The sequence below is a fragment of the Muscardinus avellanarius genome (genome assembly GCF_963383645.1).
Source record: "Muscardinus avellanarius genome assembly, chromosome: 14".
NCBI classification, from domain to species: domain Eukaryota; kingdom Metazoa; phylum Chordata; class Mammalia; order Rodentia; family Gliridae; genus Muscardinus; species Muscardinus avellanarius.
In genome coordinates this window covers 38,340,206-38,360,766 of record NC_137800.1, presented here as the reverse complement: position 1 = coordinate 38,360,766, position 20,561 = coordinate 38,340,206, and the positions used below count along the sequence as shown (strand labels likewise).

The window sequence follows — 20,561 nt, the reverse complement described above, 5'->3', positions numbered from 1 at the left end:
GATGTCACTACACTAGAGTAGCAACATCCACCTTTAAGTAGAAAGGAGCACCAAGAACTGAGAACACGGCTGGGCTCAGAGGTAGTAGGCCTCCTGAGTTCAGTCCCCAGGACCCAAAATAAAATAAAATGAGGTAAAATAAGATAAAATAAAATAAAATGGTAGGTGAAAGGTTTGGGAGGGAAGGAGACAGGAGACATCTGAATGGCAGAAAAAGCTTTATTGGAATAAAACCTGCAGAGGGGAGTTTCCAGGAAAAGGTGGAGCCCATGTCTGCTTACAGACTAGAAGTTTATATAGATTATTTAAGAGTATATTCTATAAGGAGAGGGAGTGGTAGTTAGTTATTTCCAAGAGGGGTGGTTAAGGGGAGATTCTACAGGACAGAGGAAGCATTGGTTTACTATTGTGGAGGGATGTTGTTACATCAGGGTTAAGCAAAATAATGGCGCAGTTCCCTAAGCAGAGGGGTGTAATAAGCAAAGGGCTTACTGGCAAGTCTTAGAAAATATATTGAGGGCATTTTGGGGAAGCAGGAGTGTAGTGAGCAAAACTTGAGGATTTCTGGTCAAGATGGAGTCACTTTTGTTTGGGGCTCTAACAGTAGCTTCAGTCTAAACTTACACTGATGAATGAAGAAAACAGCACTTTAAACAAGTTTTCTTTCTTTCTTTAAGTAATTTCAAGAATTTTTTCTTTCTTGTATCGACTTGATTTTTTCTTTGTGTTGACAAAGATATTTGTCCAGACCTGTTCCTCAGTCCTGCCATGTGATCCACACTGCCACCTGCTGGTATTTATCTCACACTGCCGCTTAGGTTACCATAGACCCTGTGAGTGTACTTTTAGACTGGGCATTTCAAAAGCGCATCAACCTTACCAAAATGAGTAACAATTTTGAACATTGTGTGCTCATGGGTTCAATATCCAAATTATCCAATTGCAACATAGATAACAAGGAGGTCTTGTATTGGTAAGATATATTGTGCATATTTTCAAAGGTAAACAAATCTGAACACTACCTATGATGACAAGGACAAATTTTAGTCAGGAATATACTATTGTTGTAGTCTAAAAGTGTAATGTGAACACAGCTCAATTGTGATTTGTACAGAAGTGCCTGGCTGTCTTAAGGAAAAAGCAAGGGAAAAGGGAAAAGTCAGGAAAGTGAATTTACAAAAAGCAGGAAAAAGGATCCTAGTCTATTTGAAACTCACCTGGATTTTTTAACTGGGAGTTACTAAAGTTGGGCCACTATCCCAAAGATTGACTTTGATATGTTTGTGAATGTACATTAGAGAACCCCCCCCCCATCCACCTGTTAGATCGCCTTATTTGCTAATCTATGGTTTCTCTTTCTTCTTCTAGATTTCCTTTTATGACCCTTAGAAAACAAACTACTTATGCAGACATGTAGAATATATTCATATGTAAAGTAACACTAAAGCTGGGTGTGGTGGTGCACCTTGGAATCCTGGTGCTTGGAAGGCTAAAAAAGGAGGATCCAGGCTTGTGGCCAGCCCCGGTTACTTAGTGAAGCCCTCCACAATTTAGTGAGACTCTACTTCAAAATAAAGAATAAAAACAATAGGACTGGGGATATAGGTCAGAGGTAGAATGCCCCTGGGTTCAATTGCTAGTTCTGCAAAAAAAAAAACAAAAAAAAACAAAACACTAAAAAGGAATATTAATCTTTCTAGAGGTGCTGTTACACGTTTGAATTTCAGCAACAAATAAAACATTACAAAAGAGATCCTCATCTGAAACAGGACAGTGTAGTGAGCTGGGAGCTTCACAGTTGAATTCACAAGTCAAGCACAGATGACTGGGCTGGTAAATTCATAGGAAAAAAACCCCGGCAGCAGAATTGTTTAATAGGACTTCATAGGAACAAATACTACAAACAGCAGAAATTCGTAGTGAAGTGGGGTGACCAGCTGTCTTACCAGTGGTTTACAAGAAATACTGGAGTAAAAATTTATTTATTTATTGTACTAGGAATTGAACCCAGGGGCATCCTACCTCCAGAGTATATCTTCAGACATTTATTTATTTATTAATTATTCATTTTGAAATAGAGTCTCACTAAGTTGCTCAGGTTGTCCTTGAACTTGCAATCTTCCTATCTCAGTTTCCCAAGTACTAGGATTACAAGCATGAGCCACAATGCTCAGCTTGGAGTAGATTCTTGAAGAAATAGCAATGCCTTCATATATTATTTTTTACTCAAAATATGCAAACCTTTTTTCAGATGATTTGACATCTAATTTGATAATCTTTTACAGAACGTAACTTTGATGTAAGAAGGTTGAATGTCCTACACGTTACTAATACAATTTTAAAAATTTCACTTCTAGATTCTACTATGGAGTTTGCCCCTGATCACTAAGGAAGCACTGTAGTGCACCCTGGTATGACAACGTATTGGCTACACTTCTATTGAATCTACTTTCAAAAAGAGAGGAAGAGCGAAAGATCGAGAGAAAGAATGAGAAGGAAGGAAGGAAACAGGAGGGAAGGAAGAAGAAAGGGAGGGAGGGCTGGTGGGAAGGGGAAGAAGAGGGGAAGAAAAAATATTTCATTATTTTTGAGCTCACCAATCTTTGGAGATCAGATTACATGTCACAACACTGTAATAAAATTCCTTGGTTCCATCCTTCTTTACAATAAGGTATATTATTATTGATAATTCCGGTAGAGAAACTTTAGCATAAAACAAAAACAAAAAAAAAGGATTCTCTTCTATCTATTCTATGTAAGATGTAGCAGTAAGGAACAGGAACGGTACTTCTGCTCATGTGTTATGTATTTATTCATCATATTCCTATATGTTTAGTCCACTTTCCATTCTGATATAAGATTAGGAAAATAATATTGTGATTTTGCTATAGATACTTTGAAATATGTGTACTTCCAGACACAATGAAACAGGACCAGGTTAAAAAAAATAGATTATAATATCCCACTGAAATTAAGACAGATTAAATGGTTTTTATAGAACAGACTTCCAGATTTATTTTCCATAAAGAACCAGGTCTTCGCTGGGCGTAGTGGTGCATGCTTGCAATCCCCACGCTTGGGAGGCAGAGACAGGAGAATAGTGCAGGTTCGAAGCCAGCGTGCTGGCTTAAGAGACGTTTCCAAATAAAAATATAAAAAACAGGTTCTGGGAGTGTAGCCTGGAGGTAGAAGGGTTTCTAGGAGCCCCAGTACCAGACACACACACACACACACACACACACAAAAAAAAAAAAAAAAAACAGGTCTTCAAATAAATAATTTAGGTGTTTTGCTTTGGCTTAGTGACTCTGCAAGAACTACTCACCCCTGTTGCTGGGGAAGCACAGCAGCATTGGTCACTATGTAAATCGGGTATGAATACATCTGAACCATGACAACTTCTGTCCTAGAGTTCCTGTGCTTTATTTTTCAATAATATCTGATGTTTCATTAAAAATGCTGCAAATTGTATATGTTTGTGTTTGCACAGGTGTTTCTATATCCATATCAATCTACCCTCCTCTCTCTCCAAAATAACCTGTTGATAAGCAGCTGAGTTCACTGTGTGTGGGGGGAGGCAGCAAAGACAAGATATTTATAAGGACTTTGGAGCAATTCGTTTAAGGCAGCCCTTCCAATGTAGATGGTTTGTTAGGACAGCATAGAGTTCTTGAGGTTTAATTTAGGATGGTGGATGCGGGGAGGTAGAGGTTTGGAGGTGAGGGTTTCATGAGTCCTAGATAATGGACTGCTTTGAAGGTAGTGAAAGTTGAGGAGTCTAAGTCTTAAGTAAATAGGTTTTTGTTTGTCTGGACAAAGATTTCTTTAAAAAGTAAAATCGTGTTGGAGGAGATAGTTGAATATTAAAGTTAGAGTAATGTAGTCAGTAAGCTATGTGAATGAGTTATATATGTATGTAATATATGTAACATTATGACACAAAGGCCATTTAAAAAAATTATTGAATTTCTTTTTGTTTTTAAAATATTTTGAAACAAAGAATAATTTCTGAATAATGATCCTTAATGAGTTGTATTGCCCAAAACTGTTAGAAATTTACATCAAAATATGATTATACTTTATTCTTTTTTAAATTTATTTTTATTGGTGCATTGTAATCATACATCACATTGGAATACAAGACTTGAGAGGATATACAAGCACACATCATCCAATTAGCCCTCATTCAGCCCCCATCCCATTCCTTCCTAGTCCCTCCATTCCATGCTTGTTTGGTGATTAACTTTGATACATTTGTTTATGTACCTCCTGAGTTTAAAGAGGTTCCATCCTCCCCTATTCCATACCCTCTGATTGGTCACCTTAATTGCTTCACTATAGGGCCCTTTCTATAGCTCGACCTCTTCCTGTAGCCCCTTTCCTCCTAGTTATTGCTGATTAGGGGAAGCATCTGGTTTTTATTTTCTGCGGTATTTCTCTGTGCATGCCGCTTTGCAAGTACCGATCCCACTCTTGATGGCCCCAGTAGTGGCCTGGCTACCCGGTGGACTGATCCAGACCTCGCTGGCTCAAGTAGCGACCTTGCCTCATGGGAGGCCCCGATTCTGGTCTTGCTTGCCCCGACACTGGCCTAACCCCTCGGCAGGCTCCAAACCCGGCCCCGGAGGCCCCAGCACTGGCCTTGCCTCACGGCAGGCTCCGATAATGGCCAGTGGCCCCGGCATCAGCCTAACCCCTCGGCAGGCTCCGATCCCGGCCTCGGAGGCCCCAGTAACGGCCTTGCCTCAAAGCTGGCTCTGATGCCAGCCGTTGGCCCCGGCACCAGCCTAACCCTTCAGCAGGCTCCGATCCTGGCCTCAGAGGCCCCAGCACCGGCCTTGCCTCACGGCAGGCTCCAATCCCGGCCTTGCTGGTCCCAGTACCAGCCTAACCCCTCGGCAGGCTCCAATCCTGGCCTTGGAAGCTCCAGCACCGGCCTTGGCTCATGGCAAGCTCCAATTCCAGCTTTTCTGTGTCCGTCACCGGCCTCACCCCTTGGCAGGCTCCAATCCAAGCACCCTCTTTGCCCAGCCATTTGTCCCACTTTCTCGAGGGTGTGTGGTGGTAGCATTCTGCCTCTGGGGTTATTACTTCAAAGGTTCCATGTGTAATGCATCAGATCTCTGCCTCCCCTGAGTACTGCCACTGCCTCCACCATTTCAAATCTTTCCCCAAGCTCTTTTTCCATTCTGAATGTTGTCCAGTGTTCCTAAGCATGTGCGACAGTAGCATTCTACATTTGGTGTAATTTCTCCAAAAAAGAAGGTTGGTAGGATCCGATTTCTGCTTCTCCTGAATACAAGTCTCCATCGCCATCGCGGAGACCGCTTCCAGCACTGCCTTTCTCCTAGGTCTCCGCTAAACTCGCTCCTTACAGGTGATGGCCAAGATTCTTAAGAATGTAGAGAAGAAGCAGTCCTCCTTTGCGGGGAATTTTTCCAAAAGTTCCAGTCCATTTGGATAAGTTTTGTCTGCATCTCCAGTATCCTGGCATCTGCCACGGCCTTCTTGACCCCTCTCCGATATTTTTCTTTTTTCTTTTTCTTTTCCTTTTTTTTTTTTTTTTAAATAAGAGAAGACAGTATGTGTGGTTTGAGGAGGTTGTGGGATCAGGCATTCAGTAGCACCGTGACCCGGGCCCGGTTTCCCCAGGGGTCCAGCGTGCTCTGCAGGACTCTACCTGGAGCCCAGAGTCCTGCAACCTAGGCCCCGGCTCTTCCAGGGGTCCAGTGTGCCCCGCCTGACCCCTGCCCAGGGCCAAGGGCCTTGCGACCGGACCCCGGTTTCTCCAGAGGTCTGGCGTGCTCCGCATGATCCCGACCGGGGCCCAGGGTCCTGCGACCCGGCCCCGGTTTCTCAGGGGGTCAGGCATGCCTGACCCCTACCTGGGACCCAGGTCCTTGTGACCGGGCCCCAGTTTCTCCAGGAGTCTGGCATGCTCCGCGTGGTCGGTCCTGGGGCCCAGAGTCCTGCAACCCGTGCCCCAGCTCTTCAGGGGTCCAGCGTGTCCCGGCTGACTCCCACCTGGGACCCAGGGCCTTACTATAGTCTTTAAAACTATAACATCATAGGACAAATATTAAGGAGTAGGCTTGACAAAGAGGTATAAAGATATCCACAAAATAACATGAAAACAAAAATGAGGTGCTTTGTTTTCCAGAAATAAGTAAATCAATTTTTACTCCATAAATGAAAAGTGACTAGTGATTAGAACAGAAGAATAAAAAAAAAAAAAACTCAAGACAATATTCTTAGGTGCTGTGGGTTAATAACGTGAAAAAGGTCAAACTCAGAAGACATGCCTCCAACTCTGAAGAAAAAGTCCGTTGAGCTTTTCTATACAAACATTAGAATCCAGTAATCAAACTGGTTGATTTAATTAGATGGCAGCATTTTCTCTTAGATGTGTAATGAACAACTGGGGATTGGCTAGCAGTCTTCTGCCAAGAGGGACAAGGTTATTGGGAGAGTGTACCACAGGAACAAGAATTCCAGGTACACAAGGAACCTAGCCCGGCTATCGCTATCCAAATAAATAAAATATGATTTTCAAAATAACAAGGAAAATTTTGAGAGGAATGAGATAGCAAGCATATTAGCTCAAGCTACTATAATCTCAAAAAGTTTCTAATTAAAATATTTAGGTTTATAACAATGAATATCCCTCTTATAAAAAAGGAAGAAAGAATAAAACTTCCTTTCATGGTCATGGGTGCTCTTTTGGCCTCTTGAAAACAAAATAGCATCCATACTAATGTTTTAACCAAAAATCTTAAATTATACACTGCAGAGTTCCACAAGTAATCATGCATCATATATATTGAAAACTGACCCCATGTGGATGCTGGACTGGTCTGGGGATTTTAGTAGCCTCAAGTGCAATTGAGGGGCTAAATAAAAATAAGGGATTGGTAGAAATGCCTAGGGAGATGTTGAGTAACATTTTTTGAAATGGGGGTAGGAAACCAATAAGTTTTGGGATCTATGTTAGACTCTTTCATACCTTATGGAACACATGTGCAATGTCATGCATTACCAGTGGTACTGAGGTCACTTACTGAGGGAACTCTCTCTTACATTATACTCTATGGCACTTCATACTCTTTGTAATCCAACCTTTTTATCTGTTTCCCATATAATAATCTACAAAATTATAAATGCTACATGATTTATTTTAGACCTCTAAAGTTGAAATTTATGCTACCCAAAGTGGACATTACCTAAGTGCCTGAAATAATGCATTCACTTTTCAAATTTGTTTTATGCCCAAATAAGGAGAGCTCCTGAATATACCCACTGTCATGTGCAAAGTACTCATTTTCACTAGCACGTTGTCATTAAATCTATATTTATATTTCTCACTCTGCCAACACTGTGTGAAGGTAACCACAAATGTAGATCACATCAGATATATCAAGGAAGTATTTGGGGTCATTTAAAGACAATGGCATGCCACAGAACTATGTAAATTTCTGTGGGAACCCACCTTTCAGCAGCGAAGGCTGTGGGTTTTTGCTAATTATGGGACTAAATGGCCAGCACTTTGATGTTTTTAGAGATTCCCATAAAATGAAGCAAGAACAGTTCAAATGTGACTTAACTGACAAGAAGAGTCAAGAGCACTTAATATTCCTGTTTGTCAGAAGTGTTTAGAAAGAATCTTTATTTTTTTTAATTTTAAAATTTTTTTGTGGTACTGGGGATTGAACTCAAAGGCATTCTATCTCTGAGCTCTGCCCCCAGCCTTATTTTTTATTCTTCTGTTTTGTTTTGTTTTGTTTGGTGGTACTGGGAGTAGAACCCAGAGGCTTTCTATATCTGGGCTACACTCTCAGACCTATTTTTTTATTTTATTTGGAAACAGGGTCTCACTAAGTTTCTGAGAGACTCACTAAGTAGCTGAGGCTGCCTTCGAACTTGTGTGATCCTCCTGTCTCAGCCTCCCAAGCGCGGGGATTACAAGTGTGGGCCACCATACCTAGCTTTATTCTTTATTTTAAAACAGGGTCTCACTAAGTTGCAGAGGGTCACACTGAATAGCTGAGGCTCAACCTGCCAAGTACTGCACTGCAACACCCGGCTTAAATAAGTTAATTTTTTTTTATCTTTGAACTTGTAGCTCATTAAAATCATATATCATCAGAGGTGCTCTTAAATTAGAGAGTAGGCAATTTAGAGCAACTCTGATGATGCTCTTAAATCGATGTCTTGCCCAGACTGTTCAATACTGAGTACAGTACCAAGAACTTCAAAGTCTCCCTTCTCATCCTTAAATATATTGCAATGTTTAGCTACATGAACACCAAAAGCCCAGGGCGTGATTTGCTGGCAGGAATACCAATGACAGCAAGATGGTAATTTTGTGGAAGGAAGTGGTTCTGTGACAGAAGAGCAGACAAGGCATTTAGCCTGAAGGGTAGCAGGTAGAAGCAGAATGGCAGAGGAATGCAGTCTCAGTGCTGGCAGGGAGTCAAACTCTCTGTGGCTTTGAGACAGACAAAGAGGTGGAAACAGACACAGGCGGGAGACATGTACACCCATTGGCTTAGATCATGCTATGGTGCATTTAACTTGGATCCATAGCCTTTTTATAAAAAGTGAATGTTATCTCCTTATCCCATCTCCTTTTTTGCCAGAAATACCTGTTCTGCAGAAACAAAGAGTGATGTGCCAGTACTGGAAAATGGGCAACCCTTTCTAAGTGGCAAATTATTACCACTTCCTTTGCAGCTTATTGTAATAACATTAATCATTATAAATTCCTTTGGCGTGACATTATTTCCTGCACTTTGATCTCACAAGAAAACCTCAAGCAATGTGCCATTTGCTAAGCACACCAGTGAAGAGAGAGGATTCATTTTCCACACCTCCCTTTTGGTTTTGAGTGATTTTAAAATGAAGACTCAACATCAATTCTGTGAAGAAAAAATAGGCACAATCAAAGTTGGGCTGAAGTTGATTAAACCTAGATTCATGCCCTAATATAAGCCAAATCAAACTGACATTTGCTTTCAAACTTTTCTGTCAAATTACATTAGATTGTACACATGTAACTTATAATTTCCTATGGTAGCAGATATAAATATATTTTTGTTTAATAGTGCTTATGGCCTATATTAGGTGATCATTATATTATTTTTATATTTTCCATTAAGTTCCACAATTTTCTCCTTCCACTTCACATAATGCTCTCATAATAATGAGACACATTGTTCAAAGTATTAAATCTACTCATGATGTTAGGCAGTTGGAGGAATCCTAGTTTCGGGGTTAAATAACTAAACCAGAAGCCCTTAAAATAATAATTTTATATCATTGACCACTTATTTAAATTAGCTAAATTTCAAACAAAGAGAAATGTTGAAATTTAATGAACTTGCTTTCAAAAGAAAATGTCCTTATCTTTCTTAAACAGATAATAGAAATCTCACCCTTTCATTAGTAGAAGATATTTTACTCTTAGTTTTATTTATTACTGTTACCAGTCTAGAAGAACTAATACCTACCAAGTGCTATAAATACAGAATAAAATGTCCTTATCATTATCTAGCTCCAATGTTGATTCAGGGACTTATTGTAGTTTTGTTGTTGTTGTTATTGTTGTTGTTTTATGAGAGCTATGTAATTGGAATCATGCAGTATACAGCCTTTCGGGCTAGCATCTTTAACGTAATACTATATCTTTATGTTGCCACCTTTCCATTTTTGTAAAAAGTACCAGAAGAAATAAAAGTTTTTTATTTTGGCTCCTGGTTTCAAAGGTTTCAGTATCTGGTAGGTTTGGGCATTGCTCTGGGGCATGTGGTGAAGTAGTTCTTCATGACTGGGGATGTGGCAGAGCAAAGAGCTAACCACAGGACAGCTGTGAAGTGAAAGAGAGAGAGAGAAAGGGGCTAGAGTCCCCACAGTTCCTCCCAGGGCATGTCCCCAAGTCACCTAACTTCTTCCCTCCAGGCTCCACCCCTAAAGGATCTCTCAGTAGTGCCAGAGGCAGCTAAACCATGGCTGCGTTTAAGTTTCCTCCCTCGCTTTTTAGGGCTTGAGAGGACATTTATTTTTATCATTAATAGGATTCCTTTGTGTGCATTTACCACAGTTTGTTTACCTGTTCACCCATACGAAGCTTCTTGATTGTTTCCAGTTATGGCATTTATGAATAAAGGTGCTATAAATATGCATATAGGTATATTTGGTGTAGGAATACATTTTCAAGCCAAACCTGGGGGTGTGATTAATGGATTACATATTAAGAATGTGTTTAGCTTTGTGTTTGGCAACTGTCTTTTAAAATGGCTAAAGTAGTTTCATTCTCACCAGAAACGAGTGAGAGCTATTGTTCTATGTCACCATAAACACTTGGTAAGATAAGTTTTTTCTTAGATTTTGACCATTTTGATAAGTTTGCAATAGTACCACACTGTTATTCTCGATGGCAAATTTCTAATAACATGCTGTTGAGCATTATCTCATATGCTTCTTTTCTATCTATGTCTTTTTTGGTTATGTGTCTTTGTAGTTCTTTTGTCAATTTTTAAATTGTGTTTTTTTTCTTATTGTTGCTTTTTTAGAGTTTTTATAGATATAAGTCCTCTATGAGATATATGTTTTGAAGATATGTTCTTATCTGTGGTTTGTTTTTTCATTTTCTTCTCCTTTGCAGAGAAGAATTTTTAAGATTCAAAACCCAAGCCATTAATTTTTTTTCAATTATGTTTGTTAAAATTCATTGAAAATTTCAAAGTTGTGAAGATTTTTCTTATTTTTTCTTCTAGAATTTTATAACATTTTGCTTTACAACTAGGTGAAATACCTGTGTCAAGTTAATTTTTTGTAAAATGTATGTGTAGTTATACTCTTCTGAAGTTTTTACACAATATTTAATTTTTATTATGATATAAATTATCGTCATTATGATATAAGTTATCTCTTTTGTGTATCCAAATCTATGCAATACTTGTGTATCCAAATCTATGCAATACTTCAATCATATGGGTTGAGAAAAATAAATGCATTTAGTATCCCACAGGATAAGGCTCATGCTATAGTTTACTTAAGTATATCACTTTTGTTTACCTAGCAACGTCTGTAATGTTTTGTTTATCTGAATACTTTTAACAAAAACTTTCTCTACTAATATCAAGAAAAATACAGCTAATAGAACATAACATCTAAGTTAGAGTGTGAAAATATTTAGAGTGAAAATATAAACAACTGTGGAACAGAAGTAACTACTTATAACAGTCACTTCTCTGGAAAAGTCCCACACAGATTTAGCTCCAATTTAAAATGTATTATAATTATATAGGTAAGGGAGGATTCCAAATGGAATGTACAAACATTGTTTTAAATGTTGTAATTTAATTGCTATGCATATTTCTTTTCTAAGGAAAGGGCCTTCTAATTTTGCAAATAAAACTGAATTGGAATAATTTATTTACATATGCAGGAATGCTTTGCCAAACTTTCACTTACCAGAAATCTAAACCTTTTCATTTTACATCACTTTTGTCCTCCTTAATAGACAAGACAATTTGCTTTCCACGTTTCTTTAAATAAGTTCTAATTAAGTATAGTAATAATCAAAACTACAGTAAAGAGTTTGGTCTGCCTTGATCTCTTAAATATTACTATATTTAAGAGACTCTTAGGGGGTATGTAGGCCCATTAACTTTTTTCAGAAATTTTTTCCATGAGGTCCCCAATAGATGCGAATCCAACCTTGATTGGGAATTTCTAGTTTTTTACTTCCATAATCCCTTATTTCTCTTTCATTTTTCAATCATTTAATTGGTATGTATTTGATCTCTACTATTTGCCTGAATACTTAATACTGAGTATACAAACGTGAATAAACTTAGAAAAACATGAACACTCTTAGAATGTTTGTTTGAGTTTATGCATCTCCTTTGACACTTCTGTTTTGTCTTGATTATAAACCTGGAGTCTGTGTCCAGGCATGGTGACAAACGTTTATAATCTTAGTACTTGGGAGGCTGAGACAAGAGGATTGTAGGTTCCAGGACAGCCTCCTCAAGTAGTGAAACTCTCATCAACCTGGTGAGACCCTGTGCCAAAAGAAAAATAAAAAATAGAGCTGGGGGGGGGTGTAGCTTGGAGGTAGAATGACTCTGGATTCATTTCCCAGTACTACAAATAAATAAATAATAATAAATAAATAAGGATTTTTGTGAAGCATTATCCTAATATTTCCTTGTTTAACATCTATTAAAAATAAGGTAGGTTAAAAAGAAATAAATGTAAAACAAATGAGCTCCTAAAAATAGTTCTACAATTATTTTTATGGTCGTAACACCATTTATTTCTTTTTTTTCATTTTATTTTTTATTGGTGCAATGTATTCATACATCATAATGGTATAAAGAAAATACTTTTGTAGACATACATGCACACATCGCCCAGTTAGCCCCTACCCGATCCCCACCCCGTTCCCTCCCCATCCCTCCTTCCCATGCTTGGCTTAGTGGTTGACATCTAGTTTTATAGCAATTTATCCAATATTAACGATGATAATCTCACAAAACAGTTTCATTTGTCTGATACCAAGCTTTTGATGACTAAAAGATAACAGTTCAATATTTCTTTTTGCTTTCTTTCTTACCAGAGAATATTTTTTTCTCTTGTGTTTTTTTTTTTGGGGGGGGGGTGAAGCTATCATACATTTATTTATTTATTTTTCAGAAAAAATCTATCCTGATATGGAATATGAAATCTAGATACCCAAAAAATCTCAAAGAAGAACAAAGCTAGAAGATGTATATTTTCTGATTTCAAACCATATAAAGCTACAATAATAGAAACAGTGTAGTACTGTTCCAGAGGCAGATATATAAACCATTGGAGTTAAATAAAAGCCTAGAGCTAAATTCTTCAATATATTGTCAAGTTATTTTTGACAAGGTTTCCATGAACATTTGGTGGAGGAAATAATAATCTTTTAACTAAATATTGTTGAAAAATAATAGTTACATGAAAAATAATAAAATTGGACCCTTACCTAACATATTCACAAATATTAAATCAAAATAGATAAAAGACCTAAGTATAAATCTTAATACTATAAACTTTCAGAAGAAAATCTGGGTCATAAAACCTCACAACATTGAAATTAGCAGTGATTTCTTGGATATGATTTCAATGGCGCAGGCAACAAAAGGGTAAATAAACTCCCTAAAAAATAAAAAAATATTGTATATCCAAAGACAATGTAAACAGAGTTAAAAGTTACTGATAGAATGGGATAAAATATTTCCAAATGCTATATCTGAAGGTATATTAATATTCCAACTAGAAATCCTAAAAATTAACAACAATAAAGGCAAACAATACAATTTAGAGATAGGTAAAAGACTAACATAAATAATGAATCTCCACAGATAACCAATCTTAGTTGTCTGTTGGATGGAAAATCTTGTTTCTCTGGTTCTGGTGTGTGTTACCTATTTCTTCTTTGTAGTTAATCTCTTTGAGTATTTTCTCTAGTGTTGGTTTGAAGACATAAATTCCTTCAGTTTCTCTTTGTTGTGGAAGCTTCTTATTTCCCCATCTAATTTGATAGAAAGTTTTGCTGGGTAGAAAATTTTTGGCTGGAAGTTGTTTTCTTTCAGAGTTTGGAATATGTTACTCCAAACCCTCTGGCTCTCATCACTTGGTTTGGGAAGTCTGAAGTGATTCTAATTCGTTTGCCTCTGAATGTCACTTGGCCCTTTGTTTTTGTTGCCTTTAAGATTCTCTGCTTGGCTTCCACATTGGTCATTTTGACAATTATGTGGCGTGGGGATCCTCTTCTCTGATCCTGTCTAAAGGGAGTTCTATAAGTTTCCTGGACCTGTGTATCGACCTCTTGCTCTATGTTTAGAAAGTTTTCTGCTATTACTTCCTTGAAGAGATTGTTGATCCCTTTGGTTTCACCTTCTTTTCTCTCCTCTATTCCAATTATTCTTATGTTAGCTCTCTTAAAATGGGCCCATATTTCTTCAATATCAGATTCCTGCTGTTGGATATTTTTTTCTAGATTAGAAACTATGCGTTCATTTTTTGAATGATCATCTTCTAGGAGCGAGATTCTATTCTCCATGTGTTCTAATCGGTTGTTTGTACTTTGAATTGAGGCCTTTACTTCATTAATTGCATCCTTTATCTCTTTTTGTCTCTCTCTGAATTCTTTTCAAAACACCTCTATTATTTCTACAGTTATTTTCATGATTTGATCTTCTAGAAATCTCTGAATTTCTGTTTTATCGGGTTCTGATGTTGTGGGCTTGTGGGAATTCATTGCTCCATTGTTATTCCTCTTTCCCATGATTTCAGAAGTTTGTGCCTTCTCTGAGTTCTTCCCTGGGTCACTACGACTTCACTTAAGGTGCTGTGGATCTTGAGTCTGTGGTATCTCAGTCACCACTACTCCTTTACTGCGTTGTATCGCAGATTCTCAGACCCTGGGAGTCAATCGAGGCTGCTTTAGACCTTGGGGGGTGCCAGGTTGGTCGTTCTCCTATGGTGTAATATCTCTGCCACCAACACTCCCCCACTGGGTCAAGTCCCTGGGAGTACAGTACTGGGACTTCTCCTCTAGGGGCCCCAATTTGACTCAATGTTGAGTGCACAGATGGAGCTGTCGTGGACTCGGCGAATTCGCTGCTGCTGCTGCCAGTAGCAATATGGCGCCGCTGCTGTGCCCTCGGCCATGAGGATGGCGTATTTCTTTTCTGTTTTTGAGCTCTGCTCTGAATCCCTGCAGCAGGGTGTGCTGAGCCCAGCCCCTGGGAGCTTTAGATGCTTCCTGCGCGAGAAATCTGCCGAATCCCACCCGGCTATTCCACAGCAGCTCACCTCGGCTCGCTGTACGCTGTTCCTCTCTGGAGCTTGGTGGGCTGTTGAGTGCGTTGGTCTGGTGCCGTCCACTGAACTCACCGCTGCCACCAGCAGCAAGGCGCTGCTGCCGTGTTCTCGGGCGTGAGGCCGGTGTATCTCCTCTCTGGTTTCTGAGCTCTATTATGAGTTCCCTTCCTCTCTGGAGCCTGGTGCTGCAAGGCAAAATGGCGCCCGCCGCTTCACGCCGTGGCTCCGGCTGCAGCACTGTAGTCTGGTTTCTGGTGTCTCGTTTTTCCAGCCCTCTTTTTCTCTGTCCCTTAAACTTACATTTTTTGTTTCTCTGCTGATGGTGTTTTCTGGCTATGAAAGGCGCTGATTTTGTGGTAATAGAGATTGCTTGTTAGCGGGGCTCGTAATCCCCGTTTTGCTCCGTCGCCATCTTCCCGGAAGTCATCACCATTTATTTCTCATCCCAATCAATGTCTTAGTTACCTTCTCTAAAAAGTATGCACAGAAACGTAAGTGTATACACTAAGAACATTTTCAACTTCTTCCTGTGGCACAATTCCCAATAGGATTATCAAATTTGAGGTGAACTTTTGTCTAAAAGTATCTGTAACATTCTTTCAATTTTTTTTTTTTTTTTTTTTTTTGGTGGTACTGGGGTTCCTGGAAGCCCTTCTACCTCCGGGCTATACTCCCAGACCTATTTTATATTTTTGAAACAGGGTCTCTTACGCCAGCGTGGCTGGCTTCGAACCTGCGCGATCCTCCTGTCTCCGCCTCCCAAGCGTGGGGATTACAAGTGTGCGCCACCACGCCCGGCCTACATTCTTTCAAATTTAACAACCAGAAATAAACAAGGTTTCCAGATATAGACCAGCCAAGTGCTATGTTATTGTATTTGGAACACTAATAGCTTAAATTGCAGTCATTTGGGGCAGACATAAATAGAGCCAGTCATTCCACTGACTCATAGTTAGTTTACTAAGGACAAACATAGTACTATGTCTCCTTTATAGGAACTATTGATAAACTAGGACTTTTTTTTGTTGTTGTTGTTACTACTATGCATGATTTGGCTTTACTCCTCTACATTTCATCTTGCTTTTTTTGACTTTGTCATTTTAATCTATTAAAAGTTTAGAATTACAGTTTTGTTATCAGATGTACAGTTAAACATAAATATTTGAAACATAAATCTTTGATTTAAGTGATTTCTAAATTTGATACTCTATATCTTCAAGTTACCAATTTAAAAAAAAAGTCTAGTGGGTGTGGGCCATGGACAAAAAACATCTTTCCAACTTGATATTGAACTAATAATTAGTCACTCATTTTTCACATTTTTGATCTTATAAAAATAACTTTAAATATCTTGATAACATAAAAACATATTCACAAGATTTTTTAAAATCAGGACCAATCGATTTTCTCCTTAAAAATGAAAGTATTGGCTGGGCAATAATAATAATAATTGGCTTGTAATCCCCACGCTTTGGTGGCGGAGACAGGAGGATAGTGCCGGTTTGTCGTCAGCCTCGCTGGCTTAAGAGACCCTGTTTCCAAATAAATAAAATACATAAAATAGGTCTGGGACTATAGCCCAGAGGTAGAAGGGCTTCCAGGAACCCCAGTACCACAAAAAAAAAAAAATGAAAGTATTGCTTGATAAAATTTCTCATGCAACCCATGTTAATCAATATTATCATTTTATCATTATTATTTTATATTATTTATTTATTTTTGGCAGTACTGGGGATTGAATCCAGGGGCATTCAACCTTTAATCTAAGCCTCCAGACCTATTTTTAATTCTTTATTTTGAAACAGGATTTCACTAAGTTGTCAAAGGTGTCACTAAATAGCTGAGGCTGCCCACAAACCTGAGATCCTCCTGTCTCAGCATCCTAAAGACTGGAATTACAAGCATGCACCACCATGCCCAACTAAGTCTTTATTTTTATTTATTATGAATTAAGTATTTGATGATCTTTCCTGGGATTTTATTATAGTTAGGCTTATATATTACCATTAATTTATAATTATTCTAATCTGATATGGAATGATTTCTATAAGCAGCATATACTTAGATTTCTTTTTTTATAACTGCAAGATAGGATTAGATCATCTCATCTCATCTTTTAAATGAACAAATTGAGGCATGGATAGATACATTTATGTCAGTTTAAATCTAATTATGCATTTCATTTAGTGAGGTCCTTCAACATTTGCCAAGGACAATCTTAATTTCCTTGGATAAGTTAACTTCCAAGTTGAAGATACCCTCAGAATTTTCAGATACGACTTTCCATCATTATAAAGTTGAGCATAATTCATAACTACAGTCAAGGGAGCCTATGATTGGATTGACTCCATCTATTCCACATAACTTACATTAATAAGAATTATCCTTAGATGAGAAAGGAATAAATTGAATACAACCATTACATTAAGTATAATATACCAAACTGTTGACCTTACATTTAATTACTGAAGGACAGACCGAAAAAAAAAAAAATGAGGTTTCTATGATATGAGCTGAAGGGCAAACCCAGAGTTACTGATATTTCAAGGAAATAAACTTGTTATAGGAAACTTAACATTTTATTTAAAAATAATTTGAAGAACCTGTTTGCAGAAGTTTTAAGTCAGCATTAACTGGATGATCTTTTTAAATAATCACAATAAAAAAACTTTATGGCAATTTATTTTTGCTTTTTTCTAATAAATTAGATGTCTGTCAGTTACACAAGTATTAATGTGATTCATTTAAAAATGATAGTAAAGCATGAATAAATAAAGCAGAAAAGATACAACCCTTAAAATGTTAATTCTCTTCTTGCCCTTTATAGCTGAAAGTACAATGCCCTTTATAAATACCAAGCACTATGTTACTTAGGCCGGGTCTATCCGGTAAAAGTGAAGGAGAAGCTGGAACTTTTCTCTCATTTTGAAACTAAAAAACTATGCAAGCTTCCCTCTATGTTTTGTCTATATGAATTACATTAGAAAGTTTTAGTTAAAAAATAATGTGTTAGAAAAAGAAAGAGGTTTTTGAACAGTAAATTACATTCTTCTTGTAAGAAAAGCAGACTCTTAGTGCCTTAAGAGCAAGAAACGAACACATAATTTCAGACTGATAACTACTTTCACCTCTCCAATAATACCGAAGTCTTTCTATATTGAAGTTATTTTTGTTAACTTTAAAAACTTCCCAATCAATAAATGCATACATTCTTACTGTAAATAATTCAGTCCATAGACATGAAATAGAATTTCAATTTTGATAAATCTCTGTTCTTCCAAACCCCTACCCATATGCCTTTCTCTTGAAATTGTATCTGTATCTGTATCTGTATCTGTATATGCATATGTATATGTATATGTATATGTATATGTATATGTATATGCATCAGGCACTATTACTTAGGCCAGGTCTCTCCAGGTAAAGTGAAAGGGAAACTGGAGATTTTTCTGTCATTTTTAATCAATCAAGATAGCTGTTCTTGTCTCTAAGAAACTATACAAGCTTCCCTGTAGTATGCTTTGGCTATATGAAACAATATACATATATACCGTGCGCGCGCGCGCACACACACACACACACACACACACACACACACACACACACAGGCTTAGGAGGATTAGGGTTTGTGGACAGCCTCAGCTACTTAGGCCTCTGCAACTCAGTGAGAACCTGTTTCAAAATAAAGAATAAATACTGGGCGTGGTGGCGCACGCTTGTAATCCCTGTGCTTGGGAAGCAGAGACAGGAGGATTGCGCTGGTTCGGAGCCAGCTTCACTGGCTTAAGAGACCCTGTTTCCAAATAAAAATATAAATAGGTCTGGGAGTGTAGTCCAGAGGTAGAAGGGCTTCCAGTAACTCCAGTACCACAAAAATAAATAAATAAGCGAGGATGTGAAGAGGCGGGAACTCAAGCATTGTTGGTGGGATTGCAAATTAGTGCAACCACTTTGGAAAACAGTATGGAGAATCCTCAGAAGAATGGGAACAAATCTACCATTTGATCTAGCAATACCACTGCTGGGTATCTACCCAAAAGAAAGTAAACCAAACTACCAAACTAATGCATGTGTATCTATGTTCATAGCTGCACAATTCACCATAGCCAAACTATGGAACCAGCCAAGATGTCCATCAACAGATGAATGGATTTCAAACTGTGGGGTATGTACACAATGGAATTTTACTCAGTCATAAAGAAGAACAAAATTATGTCATTTGCAGGGAAATGGATGGAACTGGAAAACATTATGCTAAGTGAGATTAGTCAGTCACAAAAAATAAGAAATCAGAGGTTTTTCCTAATATGTGAAAGCTAAGGAGAAATGGGCCATAGGAGGAACTCTAGATTGAAAATGAAATCCTATAGAGAAGCAAACAAGACAACCTGAATGAGGGGATGGGAGGGGGGAAGAAGGAAATTCTCTAAAACACACAATGTACTTAAACATATCGAAGTCAACCACTAAACCAAGCACGGGAAGGAGGGATGGGGAGGGAATGGGGTGGGAATTGGGTGGGGTTAAATCGGTGATGTGTACATGTATATCTACACAAGTTTTTTACCCCAATATGATATATGAATATAATGCACCAATAAAAAATTAAAAAAAAAATAGGGCTAGGAGTGTTGCTCAGAAGTAGAATGCCTTTGGATTCCATCCCCAGTACCGCAAAAAAAGAAAAAATATTTTAGCTGTATGTGGTGGTGTATGCTTATAATCCCAGTGCTTGGGAGGTTGAGACAGGAGGATCACAGATTTGAGGACAGCCTCAACAATGTAGCAAGACTCAGCAACCTCCTGAGGCACTGTTTCAAACTAAAAATAAAAAAATTCAGTTGAGGGTGTGGCTCAGAGGCAGAAGTCCGTTGGGTTCAATCCCTAGTACCAACAACAAAACAAAACAAAATTTTATTTGATGAATGCAAACTGGTATCATATTCCCCTTTTATTTTATTTTTAAATATACTTTTATTGGAGCACTGTAATCATACATCATTTTGATGTTTAGGGTGATTGAAGCCTTTGTGTTCACAGCACCTAGTGCACCCCTGATTCAGCCTTGCCCCACCCTGTTCATAATATTAAAACTGGTATTGATAGCTTCACAAATGTACACGGGATTGTTTGAACGGATTCCTTCATTAAATATCCCAAATCCTCTTTTGCTTTTATACTAGTATTCCTTTTTGTTTCCCAGTTTCTTTCTAGATTCCTGCTATTTAAATTTGCATATTCTTGCTGGGCATGGTGGCTTACGCTTGTAATCCCAGCATTTGGGAGGCTGAGACCGGAGGATCGCGGTTCACAGACAGCCTCAGCAACTTAGTGAGGCCCTTTGCAACTTAGTGAGACCCGGTTTCAAAATAAAAAATAATTTAAAAAAAATTGGGCAGGGGGTATAGCTCTGAGGTTGAATGCCTCTGGGTTCCATCCCCAGACCTGCAAAAAAAAAAAAAAAAAATTGCATATTCTTGAAAATACTTTGGATGAAGCCTATGGGGTAGCCAGGCCTATAATCACAGTTTTTGGGAGGCTAAAACAGTAGGACTGTAGGTTCAAGGACAGCCTCAGCAACTTATCAGGACTCTTTTTCAAACTAAAAAATAAAATAGGGCTTGAGGTATAGCTCAGAGGTAGCATGCCCCTGGGTTTCAATCTCCAGCTCCAAAACAAAGAGGAGGAAGAAGAACTTTAGC

At 38.2% G+C, this 20,561-nt stretch overlaps 1 protein-coding gene across 1 annotated transcript in view; it reads right to left on the bottom strand.

Annotated features, from left to right (window-relative positions):
* Positions 1-20,561, bottom strand: part of LOC308273128 (disintegrin and metalloproteinase domain-containing protein 20-like) — a gene marked incomplete at both ends in the record, with an annotated part of 198,401 nt that overhangs the window by 130,982 nt on the left and 46,858 nt on the right. Inside the window, one exon of the mRNA XM_080710236.1 lies at positions 5,886-6,057. Within this exon, the coding sequence (XP_080566362.1) occupies positions 5,886-6,057 (172 nt within the window). The remainder of the gene's footprint in view (positions 1-5,885; positions 6,058-20,561) is intronic.